The sequence below is a fragment of the Podarcis pityusensis genome (genome assembly GCF_964106645.2).
Source record: "Podarcis pityusensis genome assembly, chromosome: 2".
Lineage (NCBI taxonomy): Eukaryota > Metazoa > Chordata > Lepidosauria > Squamata > Lacertidae > Podarcis > Podarcis pityusensis.
Genome location: NC_138029.1, coordinates 29,092,737 through 29,111,170, shown reverse-complemented (window position 1 = coordinate 29,111,170; position 18,434 = coordinate 29,092,737). Strand labels below are relative to the sequence as shown.

The following is an 18,434-nucleotide window of genomic DNA, read 5'->3' as shown; positions in this document are numbered from 1 at the left end:
ATCTAGGTGCATTGATTTCTATTAATAGACCAATGTTGTAAGCCAAGAATGGTCAACTGGCAACTTGAGGGCCCCTGAAAGTAGTTTATTTTATCCTTTGCCCCCCTACCAAACTGGGTGACCTTACTCCCATAGTTCACTATCTGGGAAAACATGGGGGTAGCCAATGTGGGGGCTTCCAGAAGTTGTTGGACTACAGTTCCCATTAGCCTCAACCAGCAAAGCCAATTGTCAGGGATGATGGGAGTTGTAGTCCAGCAAGATCTTCAGGACACTCCTTTGGCGTAGTCACAGGACATCCTGGATTTAACTTTAAAAAAAAAAAAAAAAAAAAAAAAGCAGGGCAAAGGAAATACTATCCAGGACAGGCAATAGATTCTCTGGGGCCATGAGTTTAGGCACATCAAATCGCTAAAAATTTAACGCCGCAGGAGTTTCTTTGAAAATCAACTTAAGTCAAGAGGGTGGTTGGCTTTCTTTCTTTCTTTCTTTTTTAATTGAAGCCTTACATGAGGGGGAAAGAGGGGAGAGAGAAATTACCCAAACAGGCTGCATGCAATAAAGTAGAATTTATAGGTGCGTGCCTTCCAACCACCAGTAAGATAAATATTGGTTTTATTTTGTGAATCCCACTTCAGCCTTAAGAGGAGGGCTTCTTCATTGCTCTGCTATGTGATTGCAAGCAGGTAGATGAATGAAATAGGGAAATGTACGAGAGGAAAGTGTAACTAAATTTGGAACTGTTAGGTTTAACTGGGAAAGGATATAGATATAAGTGTTCTGGGAAGAGAGCACTACTTACATAGAAAAGGGAGTGGATGAAAAGCAAACCCAGAGAGGAATCCAGTGTCTCACTGTTACAACCGCTCCATCAGCAAAAGCATTTCTGCTTGTCCTGGGCTGGTTCTGGGGGTTCTCTCAACAACCCCCCACCAGCCAATTTTTTGGGGGTATGGGGGTGGGCCCCTGTTGTAATAACAGAAATATTTGCATCAAGAACAAGTCCTTAGATGCAACCTAACCCTGCTGCAGTGAGTTCCATCGGTTAACAACGTTACAGGTTAAGAAATCACTCTATGTGACCGCTCTCAGAATGTAACGCTTGAAGCAATGGTGAAAGAGAACTCACACACTTCAAGCACAGAGGACAAAGCAGAAGGTTTAGAGGTGGCACAGGATTGCCATAAAAAGCAGTTGGCTTTTGCAACCTGTGGTTTTTTGCAACCTGTGGTTTGGATAGAATACTACCCCAGGTGCTCTCTCTGCTCCAGCAGTATATAGTGATAAATTACATCTGAGCTAACTTGCTTGCTTGTTTAAAGAAGCAAGGTTGCCAGATACAAAAGAAGGCAGAACTCCTCAACCCTAACTGTTGCACAGAAGAGGCAAGCCAGTTACATCCATAGAAGTCACCTCTTCCACACTATTATTAAAATGTTCCGGAGACCTATCCTCTTTTTGCATCCAGGCAGCCTATTAAGATAAGGACGCGGGTAGCGCTGTGGGTTAAACCACAGAGCCTAGGGCTTGCTGATCAGAAGGTCGGCGGTTCGAATTCCTGTGATGGGGTGAGCACCCGTTGCTCGGTCCGTGCTCCTGCCAACCTAGCAGTTCGAAAGCACATCAAAATGCAAGTAGATAAATAGTCACCGCTCTGGTGGGAAGGTAAATGGCATTTCCGTGCGCTGCTCTGGTTCGCCAGAAGTGGCTTAGTCATGCTGGCCACATGACCCGGAAGCTGTACGCCGGCTCCCTCGGCCAATAAAGCGAGATGAGCGCCACAACCCCAGAGTCGGCCACGACTGGACCTAATGGTCAGGGGTCCCTTTACCTTTGGCCTATTAAGAAAAAGGCACAGTTACAGCCAGGAAGAGTTGAGCATGCCCGGAGTATGATTTAAGGGGAATGGGTTGGGGTTACAAAACCAGCCGCACCTACAAGGATCCCTAGCCCCACTTTAACACCTGCACCTGTTCCAGATTCAACGTCTGCCCCCTCTATGCTTAGTTTTCCTTACTCGTGTCTTAAAGATGACATGGGAGGAATGGAAGGGGAGGGGGATGAACCTGCTTGCTCCTAAGACACGCACATCCTGGTAATGTCCACAAGGTCTGAATAAATGTATCCTGTTGACTGCGCACAGATGGTTTGGCAGGATACATATGCTCAAAATTGTGCATATTCTTCAGACACTGCCAAGGCAAGTGTTGAACGATTGTCTTCCCCTGTTCCAGAAATGTGTCTTTATTTTATTCCTGTTTTTGCACTTATATTCCGCCTTTTCTCCAAGGATTTCAAAAGTAACTTGCATTGTTGTTCGCCCGTTTCCCCCCTCCTGCTTTATTTGTTACAATACAAGGTTTTGTGGGGAGGGGGGGTTTAACAGTAAAAATATCCAACTTCTTTACCAAACTCCTGAGATGTGAACTGCCCTGAGAGCTTTGGATGAAGAGTGGTATATAATTAATAATAATAATAATAATAATAATAATAATAATGTGGTAGCAGGTCTAGAACAGGTAATACCACTCTCTCTCCAAAGCAATGTTATACACATAGGAAATTGCTTAGATAGGGCTCTAGACACCACATCTTTCATGTAGTTAAAGCATTTTCACCCTGCTTTTCAGCCCCCAAAAGGCCTCCGATTTACAAATATCAGGCTTGAGATTGCCAAGTCATAACACAAAAGGAAAAGAAATTTGGAAGGAGGAGGAAAGAACCAAATATGCAGGCACATTTTCCTAGTTACAGATTTCAAATAATGACCAGCTGGAATTGTAAGATTTCAGGAAGGATGAGGCAAAGAAGAAGAAGAAGAAGAGGTGCTGAACTTTCAGGAGAACAGATGGGAGAGGCCCCCAGGGGATCCATTTCTTTCCTTCTGTTGTACAGGCAGAGGATCGAGAATGGAAGACATTGCAACTTGTGGTGTTTTGGTGTTTTTGTGGTTAGAAGTTGACTTGAGCCCGGTACAGCAGCTGGGATATACATATTTTAAATAAAGACAGTAACTGCCCCTGAGAGGGCTACAAGTGTCAAGCAACTGAAGTGTGCTGCGTGCAAATTTTGCAGGATGGGGTGTGGCGGAGTGAAAGAAAACAATGCTGTTTCTGGACAAAAAGAAAAAGACAAGATCAAGTTAGGGTTCAGGACGCACTTGTAGTTCCACATGGAGACTTGCCTGTCTCATGCTGCTTCATTTTATTTTACGGGGGGGGGGGGTGTGTGTACACATACACACATACATATATTATTTAGTTAATCCATTAGAGAAGCCTTACAATAGTTCCTAGCCATTTAAAAATGCATGTCAATGTAAGTCATTTTTGGCACACTGGTATGCTGAAGTTGAGCATCTCACCTGATATACAAAAAACTAAACTAAACAAAACCCAAACTCTTCCTTTTTGTCCCCTAGGGAGACATCGTGGATGGAACACTCCACCAGCTATTTACAGGTGTGCATTAAAAGTGCTTCTGACCCCTTGACATTTTATCATATGTGGTGGGATTGTAAGGTAATTTTAAAAATTTGGGAAATGATTTACAACGAATTGAAGAAAATGTTCCATTTAACATTTGTTTAAAATCCTGAAGCATTGTTGTTAGGGATTGTAGGGAAAGATCTGCCAAAAAAGCTGAAAAAACATCTTCATGTATGCGACAATGGCCGCGAGAGTTTTAATAGCACAAGGATGGAAGACTGAAGAAACCCCAACTAAAGAATCATGGCAAGAAAAATTGATGGACTATGCAGAACTGGCAAAACTGACATACAAGCTACGGGACAAGGATAACTGTGACTTTAAAGATGAATGGGAACCCTTTACAAAGTATTTGAAGACGTAACAAAGCGAACTGGTCTCCTTGGCTGGCTTTGAATAAACATTCACAAACTTTTTATTGATAATAATCAGCTAAATATTTTGAGGATCTATACAACTGTGTAACATGCAGAAAACAGCATTTTTAGAGAAATCAAAGACTGGAACTGAGGGAAGTCGGGGGGTGAGGGTGGGTGGGTTCTATGGTGGGAGGGAGGGGGAGGGAGGAAAAATGGGGGGGGAATAAGGATGATATGTTTCTGGATAATATGTTTTGTTTTAATTTTGAATAAAAAAGTTATTTAAAAAAAGTGCTTCTGACCCCTTTGAAAGAGGAATGTCCATATAGAAGGCACTCTTACCAGCCTGATCCTATGCAGGTTTACTTTGAAGGAAGCATCCCTGAATGCAACGAAAACTTTTATTTTGATATATTGTATTCGGCTTTTCTATATTGAAGCAGCTAAAAGAATACAGTTTCAAGCACTGTATATCGAAAACAGGCTCCAGCACAGGTATCAAAGCACTGTGCTGACAGGGACCCAACACCCCATATTTAGTTTGGGGACATTTCAGGTGCCGTGCCTGATTTCATTCAGGTCCATCCTAAGCTATTACGCAGCAGATTAAAACAAGGCTTGCATGTTTCTCTTTTTTGCTCAAGTTCTTGGAGCGCCCTTTGCATCGGCTCCCAGCATCCCAGAGAGTCACAAACTAGTGTGAAGCCAACATCTAGGAAGGCATCATTTGCTGGTAGAGAGAGAAAAAGAGGAAGCCTCCAGATGCACAGGAAAATATTTCATTAGGCCCAAGACGTTTCAGAGTAAATCCCATGTTTGGGAGGGCGGTCTTGAGCCCTGTTTAGGGAAGTTTTTAATATCTGATGCTGTATTGTTTTTAACACTTGACTGGAAGCCGCCCAGAGTGGCTGGGGAGACTCAGCCAGATGGGCGGGGTATAAATAATAAATTATTAAATTATTATTATTATTATTGGTCTTCAACCTGATCTGTAAACCCCTGTTGCGTTGCTACGAAGACCACTCCTAAACAGCCGTGGTTTGCCTGTGAATCTCTTGTTCATCTCCTTAGGGCGGAAAGCAGGCAGCTGACCCCTTCAGACATCCACCCAGCACAGGCCCTGGGCCATGTCTTGGAAGCAGCCTTTCCCCCAACTCTGCACAGAGGAAGGGATTGAATGCCAAGGATGAATTCACCCCTTTTCTGGGAGACAGCTGAGTCAGCCCTCCTCGCAGAGATGAGCTGTCATAAATATCTTTCTGAAAAGTACATTTTAAAGATGCTGTAATACCAGGGTGTTTTAATATTTAATTAGGCTATCGCCACACGGCACATGGCTCGCTCGCCCTTGCCCCCACCCTCAACACACAGACCAAAACACACAGCAGCAGACCAAACGCTAGCACAGCCCTTTCTCGAAGTCCTTGTAGCTCGGTCAACATTCCCAGCAATTTTGCAGAACAGATGTTTCCCGGACGGTGTCACTGTCTGTCCCACGCCCTTCTGAATTGGGGGAGTCCCAGAGTAGCCCAGGAGGAGGAGGAGGAGCGAAGCCCCTACCCACTTCTCTCTGCGTCCAAGCACACCCTTGGGGATGTGGTTTGTCAGGATGAAGGGATCATTTTCGAAGAAAGCTTTTGTTACACTGAAAGCCCCCATGATAAACGACTTCTGAGAAATATTCCTCCGCTCCCTAGTCTTAAATGCCATTTGCATGGCAAGAGTCTGCAACTTTTCTGTGCCTGAACACCATGGGGGGGGGGGGGGGGACCCAGCCTCCAAATTGCAAGATTTGCTTAATATTCATGATCTCTCTCTCTCTCTCTGGTTTTCCTTTTAATGTTACTTGACATCTGCTTAAAAAAGAAAAAACTACAAGTCATCCCAGTGGACTCTGGGCCCGCTGTGGTGTGAGAGACTTAGTAACTACAGCTGGGCAAAGCTGGGTCATAAGAACTGCCCTGCTGGTTTGGGGATAAGGGTCTACTTAGCCCCGCATCCAACATGGGACAAAACCTGCTCTCTCGTTTGCCCTCAGCATCTGTTGCCAGACTGCCCCTAAACATGGCAGTTCTGTTTAGCTCTTGTGGGCAACGGCCACAAATACTTAAGATTTTATCTCCTTCGCCACTGCAGCGCTAACACACGGCCATTTGTTACATCCTGCCTACACGGCAGTTGATTCTTTCCGTCCTATGCGCAGAACTCAGGACCGAGCCATTAAGTCACAAACTTTTCCAGTCTCATGGCAGGACCCCTGTTCATTTCCTCCTCCCCAGCGCACAAACCCCCACACCTGCCCCCTCCCTGTATGACGGGAGTGTGCACAGCTGCAGTGACTGATGGATTGGACCCTGGAGGAAACTGAATGGATGCCCCACCCTCAGCCAACCTCACAAAGATTTCAGTGAATCCCACCTGTGCTACTAAGCTGCCTTCTGAAAGTTGGGAGGATAAAACAGGCTATGCAAATGTTTTATTATTAACAATTGCTTTCCATAAAAACCCTGTCCTAATCATGTGTTGTGTGCTCCGTTTCTCTCTCTCTCTCTCTCTCTCTCTCTCTCCCCCCCCAGACACAAACATACAGCTTAGATCACAAGCAACTGCTTGAATTTACACCTCTGATTTTCACCATGATGACTCACAATTTTACAAGGAGGCTTCAATACATCAAAGAGAGCCGCTGCTGCTAAACCAAAGGCCCGCTTTGCAGCCCCAAGAAGAAAATCCCGGGCTACAAAATTTTGGGATGAATGATAGTACAGTATATCCAAAAACCCTTTCGTACCCACAAGTGAAAAACATGCCCCATGGTTATTCCGGGCCCCGTAACCCAGTGTTCCCCAACCTTGGGCCTCCAGCTGTTTTTGGACTACAATTCCCATCATCCTTGACCACTGGTCTTGCTAGCGAGGGATGATGGGAGTTGTAGTCCAAAAACAGCTGGAGGCCCAAGGTTGGGGAACACTGCCGTAACCCATCCGATCTCTCACAGATGCAAGCAGGCAAAATAGCATCTCTGGGAAGATCCAGAAAGCAAACGCTAACAAACAGATGAAACTACTCAAACCGTAATTCTCTAAGATTTTTGCTTTCTCAGGATTCTGCTTTCTTTCTGCCTGACACATGTGTCTCTATCTGCATCCTCTGTAAGCTTCAGGAGGAGTGCCACTAATAAGGAGTAGACAAGTTAATCTCAAAATCTGTTTTAACTTTGACATACACTTTTTATTTTTCCTTCTCCAGGAAAAAAAGAATACACAATTCATTTTCTAGTGAGTCTGCAGAGGCATATTTTTGTGTGTTTTTTTGGGGGGGGTGTTGCAGAGAGATAGGAGCAAGAGAAGGACTAGTATGTGCATGGGGTGGAGGGGGAGAGCGCCTGCCAGGATGATAAATAGCTAAATGAAACTTGGGGAAATCTTCCGGCTTGCTCCATAAAAGATGATGGGTTATCATCTCACGCTGCAACTGGCTGGATGAAGGTGGGGGGGGGGTACGTGCGTGTTCTCGACCCATGCTTCGCTAATCACCAAGATGAAATCTTTAAAAAGTATTTTATAGAAGGTTTCAAGATAGCTTGCCGCTTGATCCATTCACTCCCACCCAGAGCTGCTTTTATTTATTTGCCGTGCTCAATGGATCTGCGTTGGAGACACAGCTACATATTAGTGTGTGTGTGTGAGAGAGAGAGAGAGATCAAGGGATCCTACCACCAGCCTTGGGTGACTTGGACTCTCTCCGCTGCTTTTCAAGGTCTTAGAAAATCAAAAGCAACAACTCTTTCTCTCTTAAATAGTACACAACCCCACCTGTTTAGACCCCATCAATTTCCCAGTAATGCCTCCCCCTCCCTTTTAAAACAGCTTCTGATCCCAGTTTGGAATTTAATCCATTGAGACAGCTGTAGGGAAGGAAGGAGAGACAATTGCAACTTTGGCACTGAATGCAACCATCTGATAGGCAAAAGAAATAAACAATTTGCCAGGAAGACTTAGCCCAAAGAGAGCTGACACTATCTCCTTCTCATCCAGCCATTTGCTTACACTCAAGAGATTGCCTGCACAGAACTCCCACTGTTCCTTATGCAAACCCCCTTCCCAGCAAAGCAATTTGCTGCTCCGTCCAAAAGTATTATTTAGCGCAGAATGCTGAACAGGGGAAAAAACAACACTGCTGCATATATACGGAACAGGCACACGCTGTATTCTATACGGTAGCTTCTCATTCATTTGCATGGTCTGAAGGACATCCAAATTGTACCAATAAATGGGTGTGCCATTTACATGTGGGGGTTGTGTTAACATGGAAGACCCACAGTGAGTTTTGGTAGTCGCGAGCTTCAGCTAACCAAGGTTTTAGAAAATGGAAATTTCTACTGTATTGCGCTATTAAGATATCCAAGGGGGAGAAAACCAATTCAGGCCCCTTGTACAATAATAAGTTTGCAGGACACATCAGTGGCATCTCTTATTTTACGTATTCATCCAGAGCACTGAAATGACATTCTAGCGTAAACCTAAAGGGGCAGGCACCACTGGTAAGAGTACCAGGGGGAACCCAGAGGAAATTTTATTAATTTGCCCCTGTCTAAAATTCACCACCCTCAAGGATTTCCCCTTTATGATATCCTTATAGCTACAAGGCGATTGTGGGCCTGCCATAATAGCCCTTCTGGTCACTTGAGAGAATTTTAATTGCTCAAAGGCTTTACTACCATTATATGTTATTAATTACAACACTCTAATTAGACTTTTCAGCTATTTCAACAGTTTTAGGAGAATGATCAAGGCTTGGCCCTGTAGGTTTGGAAGTATAAAAGTACCTTGTTTGCTATTTTTGCAGATTTCGGATGTTAAAAAAACACACACACCAGGAAACATGATCTATTGGTAATAAAGTTCTCAGGAGTACTATATGCAGGAAGCGTAATATTCGGAGCCTGTTTAAGGTTATAGCACATACATTTGGAACAAGCCTTCAGTTTCAGATATAGTCTGAAAACTCTGCAAACTATAGCATGCAAAAGAAAGGTTTTGTGGGATTTTGATATTTATCTATATCTTATCCACTATATCTCCACTATTTTTCTGAGTAGATTCTCAGATATTCAGCCCAGAGTCTCAACATTCAAGTGTATATATATTTTGAATCCCCTGAATGTGTTCTGCGGCAAAGTGGTCAGAGCACACCAACATTAATGGATATTTTCTTAGAAATTACACAGATCAATAAACCACAAATTATTACGGCTACACTTTACAAGATTTCCCTCCCCCCTTTTTTTGGTAAATTAGGGAAATAAGAATCCTCTGAACCATTTAGAGTTGCCTACTTACTTCTTCAGTTATGTTATGTTTTCAAGATATTTAGAACAATAGCCACTCTAAAAGAACACAACTGTGTTTTGTGAATCTCCGGTTAGCGTCACCTCTCTTTTTTGATTATAGAGATTCAATCACTGGTGAGAAATGGGTTAAGTACTTGCATTCATATTTCAATGATATACAAATAGAGGAACAGAAAGGACACACATATGCACACAGAAAGGAAAATTAAGAATTACATTTCAGGAGTCTACATGCTGTACTTCTAATACCGATGATGCTTCATGTATTTGTGTGGCCACCCCATCCCATAGATTTTTAGATTGTCACTGAGCCTACGAAGCAGTGAACAAGGCCAAAATGGATTTTCTCTATGTGGTTTGGAGCTTTCTGTTCAAAATAAGAATCGTTCTAAGTTTGACTTGCAGGAGAGAGAGATACAGTGAGGAAGATGGCACTCCAAAACAGACCGACAAGAAGAGCCTTACAAGAAGAGCCTTACAAGTTTTTCGCTTTGGTCTGCAAGACTCAAGTTTGCACAATCCTAACCTACAAACATAGATAGATAGGCAGGCCAGTGGATTAAACCCTGAAGTTGAAATACAGCTGGCTTACAACTGCAGAAGGAACTGACCGAAGAAGGCAGGTGGATTTCTGCACCCTCTCGTGTTAGTTTCACTGATCCACACACACACCCCAAGCAGCCTATGAATTATCACAAAAGCCTTTTCTGATGTTCGCCCATAAGTCAAAGCTAACTGATGGTTTTATTTTATTATTTATTGGGAATGATTGGTGTTAATTAGTTGGGTCTAATTATTACATGCCATATTTTAAATGCCAGCTCCCCCTACGCATTTACACATATACCACACTCCTCCACCACCCCAACCCCGCAGTTTTACATACCACAGGCAAAACAGTGAAAAGGACGAGAATTGTGCTACAAGGTAAAAATAACTGAGATGATAAGAAAGCAGTTTTCATAGCTAACAGGGTCTCTCTGTCTGTCTGTCTCCTCTACACACACACACCCTGGTTGAAGTGGATTGGTACATTCATTATTCTTAATATGTTCCCGTTTTAAAGGCACTCAGCTAGAACAGTCTGTCCTTAAGGAGGAGGAAGAGAGGGGAGCCAGAAATATTGGGATTTTTTGGCTCTGAAGACCCCTGGTTTAATGGGTAAAGGGCTCTTTTGTAAGTGGGTAGCGCATGGAGAATTGAAGTGTAGGGAGAGGAGCTGTGCTCTCACATTATTTATGCGTGCAGTCTGCGCTAATGGCATATGCAAGTTGACAGCATACATCCTATCAACTTGCTGAAGTGTATCTTGATTGTTCAAACACACTCTTAAAGGTGCCCGATCATTTATCAAATTAAAATAACTGTGCTGTGTTTCAAAGGGCTCTGAAGATCTAAATTGCGTTCTCGCGTCCCTAATACCCCCTGCATCTATGCACAACCCCCCCCCAAAACCCTGAAGTCTCCTCCCACCTTTCCAAGCTACTCAAGATGCAATGGGGTAGGGAGGAATAAAAGAGGGAGTTTGCCGGGTGCAGGGCGGGGTGGGGGGAGGATGGAGGGAGGAGGAAGCAACGCAGCACCCCCCCACTCCACCCGCTTTGTGCGCTCGCCCAGAAATATGCCATTTCATGATTCTGTCTTTTTTCGTTCTCTGCTATGTCAAAAACTCCAATACAAATCTACTAATCCAGCAGGAAATGATGGACTCCAGAAGCCTGACCAATTAAATTTAGACTCATGAAAAGCTTGGTGGCTAGTAAATTATAATTTTTATTAGCTTGAACAATGTTCCTGTAAGAGAAAGTAGTCTCTCCCATGAATGGCTCTTGTATAATTTATTTAACTTCATGAGCCTTGCCAAAGCCCTGAATATTTTTAGATCTTTCTGTTCGAGGGTTTGGCATTTTTCTTTCATATATATATATATATATATATATATATATATCTGAAGGGATATTTTTAGGCTTCTGCCTGTTATTTAAAACAACCTTCTTTGCATTTGGACTCCCATATGCTGAACAGCCTCTTCTGCTCCGAGGCTAAGGCCCATTTCGAAGCAGTGGTGTAAATTTTGTACTGGGAAACTTGTTCTGCACGTGGAAATATTGCCTTGCCTCTAAATTAGCATCATAGTCACACACACACACACACACACACACACACACACACAGCGTGCCTAGTTGCTCCTGTAGGGGGGGAAATCTACCTCTTATATGAATAATTAGACATGATGGCAAAGCAATTCCCAGTGGGATAATGTACATTTCAAATTTGAACTTTAATTTTTGTGCGCTCTCTCCCTCTCCCTCTCTCGTGTACAACCGTAACCACCTTGTGTAACCATGTGCGCCTTGCAGTTCCCGTGCAAAAGATCAGCGCTGGCAGTTCCTTGCTGTTATCTCTGCCTCGCCTTTGATGTCTCATGCTACTTGTCATTTATAAGTAAAGATGGTTAGAGTCTTTAGAACATGCCTTTGAACAGTAACTCCTTTAGCACCTATTTAATGCTAGGAACTGTGTTGCAGAAACATCCACTGGTGTTAGATAGTTAATGAGGTATTTACTAAAATGTATTTTCTTTAAAAGAGGGGTAGGTAGGGGAAGCATGCCAGATGAGGAAACTGTAGGGTGGGGTGAATCCTGCAACTTGAATCCTGCAAGTCTCCCTCCCCAGGAATTTATTGTCTTTCTTCCTATCACTGGATTTAACGGTACCTACATCTACAAAAAAACCAAAACCCCAACCCTATTACTCCCAAGAAAATTTCCAGCCTAGGACGGCTGCAGTTTTCATTCATAAGAAATGTCTGTTTTGAGATCCTTTGCTATGCTCGTTGGAAGCATAAGCCCATTCCTGGCAGCTAGCGTGCTTTCTTTTTCCTGTCAATTACTTACAATTGGTTCTTTTTAATCTCATATACCTGCGCAAGCTATTTCAGGCAAGTATTTCCAGCCAACCTTTGAGGGGGCATTGAATGGCGTGCAACTACCTTCCTCAGATATGGGGGATACAGATAGCATTTGGGTCTCCCTTCCTTCCACCAGTCCTCTTGGTAGGACTCTCGTTTGCATACCAAATAAGAGTCAACTGAAATGTGAAAATCCAAACAGCTCCAGGCAGGAGTAATGATGAATAATGCTGCTAATATCCTTTTCTTTCCTTCCTTCCTTTTTAAAAAAAAAAATAATATTTTTTTTTCACAGCTTTGACTTTGGACCATCTGCATTAGAGACACGCGCGCAAACACACAAATCTAATGCTGTGCGAAAAATAATGAGACAAAACATTTTAATTGCACCTTTTGTGACAAGGTTACTATAACAGCGCTTTACCATAAAATTTCTACAGCAGGATTATAAAACTATCAGCACTCTGCTTTAAGAAAAACAATTTGCTAAACGCTAAAAGCTAACTTCAAAAAAAAAATCCAAGGTCTCGTTGGCCAGGTTGTTGTTGTTGTTTCAAAGAGAGAAAGAGAGAGAGAGAGAGAAACTGTTTGAGGAAAGGGATAGGGAGGGTACACCAGATCTCCATGGGGAAAGAATTCCAGAGAGAAGGGAGTGTTGGAATATATGCTTGAACGGTGAATGCATGCCTTGTGGAATTTCGTCCGAGTGGACATAAAAATTAAGCGCACTCTTGCAAGAGCACTTTGCATTCCAGTCTTTTCCCAGTGGATTTGCTTTGCATCCGGCCTTTTGGAATTCTGTGCTCGGTTTTTGTTTCTGCTTTAGTTGCCCAGAGTTGTGGGTGCCCGAAACGCAGCTTACGAACGGAACCGGCCCCTCCCAACCTATTTCTTTTGAGCGACTAAAGCCCTAAGTATTAAACTAACTATATTATATATAAGCGGGAAGGTCTCTTGCCTACCTCTATTAAATGATACAAGGAGATAAGTGTGTTGCTTGTTCCAAGTGTAAAAGGAAAAAGAAACCTTAGGCAGACTTTACCGTCCTTTATAGACTTAATAACAGCAACAACAAACAACAACAGCAACAACAACAATAATAATGAAAAGCACCTGGCAAAGATTCAGCACAGCCGAGCCTGTATATTCACATATTGTGACCTCTGGTTTTGGAGAGGCCTTTCCCTGTATTATAATTGTGCATCAGTGTCAAGATTCCATCAATAATTTATTCTATGGGAATTGACAGTTTGCTTCTTGAACGTAAAAAAAGAAAAGGAAAAGGAAAAAATCCACCTAACAAAAAAACATTAAAAGCACACATTCAAAAGGAGAAGAGACTGTAGGAACAGAATCCCTTCCCCATATTTCTAATTATGAGCTTAATCAAAATTCTCATTTTTTAAAAGAAAACCCCCCACAATAGAATAGAAAAATAAAAGAGATCAACAGAAGGGTTTCATATGGCTTGGAAGCAGGACAAGGGGTATTGAATCCAGACTATGGAAGAAAAGCACAATGATTGACACCAATCATACTCCTCATCCAATTTGCCTGGGTTTGCATTTTAAAATTCTTTCCTGGTGTTGTTTGAACCTAACAGGTTAAAAAAAGAAGACGACTTCACTCCAATGAGCATCTTCTATTTTATTTAAAGAAAAGGGATAAAATCTAAAACCTAGAGAAAACCCTGCAAATCTACGATTCAATTATTTCAAATAAAGCACAAGTAACTTGTGTTGCACATAACATTTGTTAGCACTTTTTAAATCTGATCGTGCTAAAAGTCCATTAAGAACTTTGAATTTGGGTATGTATTTTTAAACAAATAAATAAATAAACGTTGGGTTGCACTCCCAGTAGATAATTTTACCTCATGCCATCTTTTTTTAATCCATGTACTAATTGTAATCCCATTAAAGCAGATATAATTTTATTAGCATTCACAGTTCATCAAGCTAACAACAATGGCTGTGACTGCTGAGTTTAGAGAAAAATAAAAACTGCAAGATCTTTTTCTTTTTTGCTCTGATGTTTAAAGTAACTTGTAAACAAAACTTAATTGGCTGTGTGTGGCTTTGTAAATCTAAGATTAAATCCCCACTACCATAAATATATAGCCAATATGCAACATACACAAAATGAAGGTGCTCACTACATATTCAGAGGCTGCCACAGCATTTGAAAATCAACCATATGACAAAAACTTTGAGGACAGAAATACATTTATCGACTTTGGGTTAAATATAGAATCTGGTTAGGTTACAGTGAAAACAAATTCAAACATTCACAGTGAAAACAAAATGTTTTTAACTCCAAACCATCTATCCCTGATAAGAGCAATGTCATTTCCAAAAATAAATCCAGTACAGCCAAATCAAACCCTTCGCAAACAAAAAGACTACAAATACTCAGAAACAAAAGGCAAAATATACAAAGTCATATTCCCTTACTCAGCATTTTCTTATTCCTTCCTCGGGAAAAATTCCAGTCCAGGGAATTTTTGCATTCAAGCCTTCTCCTCATCGTATACAAGGATGTTAATGAAGACTTCCAAGACGGTATAGTTCTTACCTCCAACGAGATTCTTAATTTTGGAGTTGGGTCGTTTAGGATACAGTGGATGTTTAAATTTTGTGTGTCCTGACATCCAGCGAACTAGCTAGCTAGCCCCTATAGATTCTATTTGGTACGTTCCCCTTCTCCCAAACAACTAATTGATGCCACAGACCATCTCCTGGCACATATAACCCCCCCACTTCTGATTTTTCTTGCCAAACTTTGTGTCTTTAGCAGGATACCACAAGCACTTGTTAAAGCTAACACATGGACTGCAAACCCATTCTCACCCTGACACTTCAGGGCTTTATATAGAAACAGGATTTTCTAGTCTTACACCACCCGCTCTATTAATGCTAACCCTGCACATACAGCTACCCCTAATCTGAAAGAGCATAGCCAGCTCCTGGGTGCTCACCCTTCCCTGGCAAATAACAGCCTTTTTGTTCAGGCAATAGAATTTCTTAAGGATGTTAATGCAGAAAAAGGGTTTCTCTCTCCCCCCCCCCATACTCTTCTCTTCTGTGGGATTTATTTCCCTTCAGTTCCAGCTACTAAGGGGGTGGGGTAGGGGGTGGAAAAGCCCTTATTTTAACCACTTCTCCCCCATGACTAAATTTTTCTTTTTTAAAAAAAGGAAGACTCCACGGTAAGGAATATGTGGGTTGCCAGGGGCGGGGGGGGGGGGGGGGAGAGAGAGCGAGAGAGCGAGGACAGGACGCATTTCGCTTGTTATCAGCCTGGTACATCCAGATTTGAGAGAAAATATACAGCTTCCTCCTCTTCCACATCCACTAAACCGAGCTGCACGTGCGCCCCCATCATTATGAATTATTAGCCAAGGGCAAAAGGGCCGTCTCCCCCTCACTTTTGAGAACCCCCCATTCTACCATATAAAAGATGTTGCAAAAAAAAGGAAAGGAAAAGAAAACCGTGCCTCCTTTCTTCCCTTCCCCTCCCCCCACCCTCCGAATCCTCTTGAATTATGATGATTTCCCCTTTCTAACATGCCCGCCTCGGCTTCTGCATGCGATGGAATCTCTGCCCCGGCCCTCCATGCAATCAAAGGCCAGCTGGGGGCTTTTGTTTGTCCCCGCGCCCCCTCTTTCCAATAGTTGTTTTTTTTTTTTTTAATTAAAAATTTAGAAAGTATTAATGCTTAATAAAACCAAAACAAGAAACAAAATACGTTAGCGGAAAGAGCATTTGCAAAGAGCAGCCGGTCTACAGTAGTAAATCTATTAATTGCAACATATCTCTCCCCTCAAACACTATTTTTTTTGGGGGGGGGGGGAGAAAGCTCCTCTTAAGTAAGCTGTTGAGATCTCTCTGCACGGATGCAACCCGAGCAAGGATCGATCAGCCTCAAGATCAAGACGCAATATTTATTTTTTAAAAAAGTAAATATATAGTCTTTGCACAATTGCGCGCCCATCCTTTGGCGATCGCGACCCTTTAGCAGCCAGGAAGAAAAGTGACCGGGCCCTTCCCCCTCTCTCTCCCTCCCTCCCTCCTTCCCAGGCCCGATCCTCCTCTGCTCCCCTCTCCTCACCCCGCTGCCCCCCACTGACCTGTGTGCGTAGCCATGGAGATGGGCGAGGGGAAGTATTTCCCGGGCTGGAAGTGCCCCGCGTGCTGCACCGAGTTGTGCCCGGAGGAAGCCAGGCGGCTGGAGCTGTTGCGGTGGCCCCTCTCGGCCAGGAGGTGAGGCGGCGGCGCGAACTCGCGGCCATCCATCCCGGGGCCGCGCTGCTGCCGCCGCCGCCGAAGCCCCAGCAGGAAAGGGAGGCCAGCAGAGCGAGCGAGCGAGCGGCACCGACGGGCGGCCAAGCGGGCAGGCGGATCCCCCTCCGCGGAGGGGAACGGGCAGCGCGCAGCGCACCAGGCGCCGGGGACCGAGGGCTCCCCGCTCTCACCACGAGGCTGGCGGCAGCCCTCCGCGGCTCCTCCGCTTCTCTTGGCCCCGGGGATCCAGCCTCATTCTCTGCAGAAAACAGAAGGGGAGGGACAGAGCGGAGAAAAGCGTGAGAAAGCAGCCGGGAACTGGAGGAGGTGAGCGGGGAAAGGGGGCGATCCGAGAGCGCACGGAACCCAAGGCTTCCCCGTCATAGCAGCAAAAGGCTACTGGTGATTTTTAGTATTATTATTTTAAAAATAAATAATAGGAGGCTTCCCAACACAATTAAGCAAGCCATCCTTATCGATTACCGAAGCGAGCGTCGGATTTATCGCAGAGAACAGCAAGCCCTTTTTAAAAATTATTTTGGAGAGGTAAGACCCCCGTCGATTCGGCGCTTGTAGCTCGGCCCCTTTGCGCGTTGCGCGGCTCCCCCGGCAGAGAAACGGAGGGGAAGGTGTTGAAAAAAGAGAAAAGAACCCCCCCCCCGAAAAAAAACCCCAGGGCGCCCAGGAACCGAGAGCGGGGGCTGGGAACGAAGATGGAATTATGCATCTTTTTCCCGAATGGCTAAGTTTTTATTTGCCTGCTGTAGTTGTATGTCGAGTTTAAATCACTGGATTATTACCCTTTCCCACCCACCCCCTTTGAGTTGCTAAGCGATTCTCTCCAGAGCTGGTCAATAGTATTTGGGTCCTCTATCCTGCTCTCTTCCATGGGCAAACCAAACCAGACGAATGCGTCGTTATTTTCATCAGGGGGGGTTCCCAACCTGATTTATTAAGCTTCGATCAATTGCCTTTCAAGTTATTTTGGGTGGGGTGAGGGTATTTTGAAGAGAAAAAGAAATTTCTCCCCTCCCCAGTACACGGGCTTTGATTATGGGCGAGAATTGCCCTGATGGGATTCAAAAAGAAAGCCCCCTTCAGCAAACTAGAGAAAAAGGAGATCAGCCCAGAGAAAAAGAGCTTGATGCCCTTCCACGACTCAAGCCCAGGAACAAATATTTCACTGCACAAGACACCTTAGTGGCAAAGCCTTGCATTCTTCCTCCAAGGACAGAGGTTTAAATCCTACAACTGTATTCCTAGACAAAACAGTTATGTAAAGTCCTTCCTATCCATTCAATCCATTTACACGTAAGGGGTTTTTTTGGCTTACGACCAATGTGTAACATTAAGCCAAGAGGAAGGGAAAAGGGGGAATAAAAGACCTTCCTCGCCCCCCCTCCCCCCTTCAGATGTACCAAGCAAGGTTGTGTTGCATTGGAATATTTTTTGCTGATTTCTAACTACAAATATTTGCAACTCCCCTGTAAAAATGTGATATATGAATGGGGGGGGGGGAGACTAACCTACTGCATCTGCTATGGGGGGTGGAGACACACACCCAAATTATTTAGATCCCTTCTGCCCCCATGTCCAGACAATTAAGACTACTGTACACATCTAATATTTCTGGGACTCAATAATGTCTGAAGGATTGATATCACCTACAAACCCAAAAGGAAAGGGTGGGGTGTGTGAAAAAAGGTAAAGACTACAGTGTATTGAAAATACATAATTGTAAATCTTAGAATTCACACACACAGTATTGCGTCTCAATCACAACAAAGCCACATACAGGCTGCAGTCCTGTGCACGTTTACCTGGCAGTAAGCACCATTGAACACAATAGGATGTACTTCTAAGTAAATAGGCAGAGGATTGCACTGTGAGATGCTTCCCAATTACTCAATACAGTTTTTAATTGCTGGATTCAACGCTTGCAGCTCTTTAACAGTGCCGGACTATTTGGTGTTTGATTTAATCTACAACTGAAAACATAATGTATTAAGTGACTACATATTTGCACAGCTGATAAGCT

General features: G+C 43.6%; 1 protein-coding gene and 1 long non-coding RNA gene across 8 annotated transcripts in view; one reads left to right on the top strand and one right to left on the bottom strand.

The window, feature by feature from the left end:
- Positions 1-18,434, bottom strand: part of BAHCC1 (BAH domain and coiled-coil containing 1) — a 118,039-nt gene that overhangs the window by 78,805 nt on the left and 20,800 nt on the right. For all 7 annotated transcript variants that reach the window (XM_080994318.1, XM_080994321.1, XM_080994317.1 and 4 more), the window contains exon 2: positions 16,243-16,655. In XM_080994318.1, the coding sequence (XP_080850444.1) occupies positions 16,243-16,408 (166 nt within the window). In that variant the 5' untranslated portion in view covers positions 16,409-16,655. The remainder of the gene's footprint in view (positions 1-16,242; positions 16,656-18,434) is intronic.
- LOC308471278 lies at positions 1,700-4,584 on the top strand. Its single transcript, XR_013982870.1, has 2 exons — positions 1,700-3,461; positions 4,126-4,584. It is a non-coding gene; the product is annotated as an uncharacterized lncRNA (long non-coding RNA).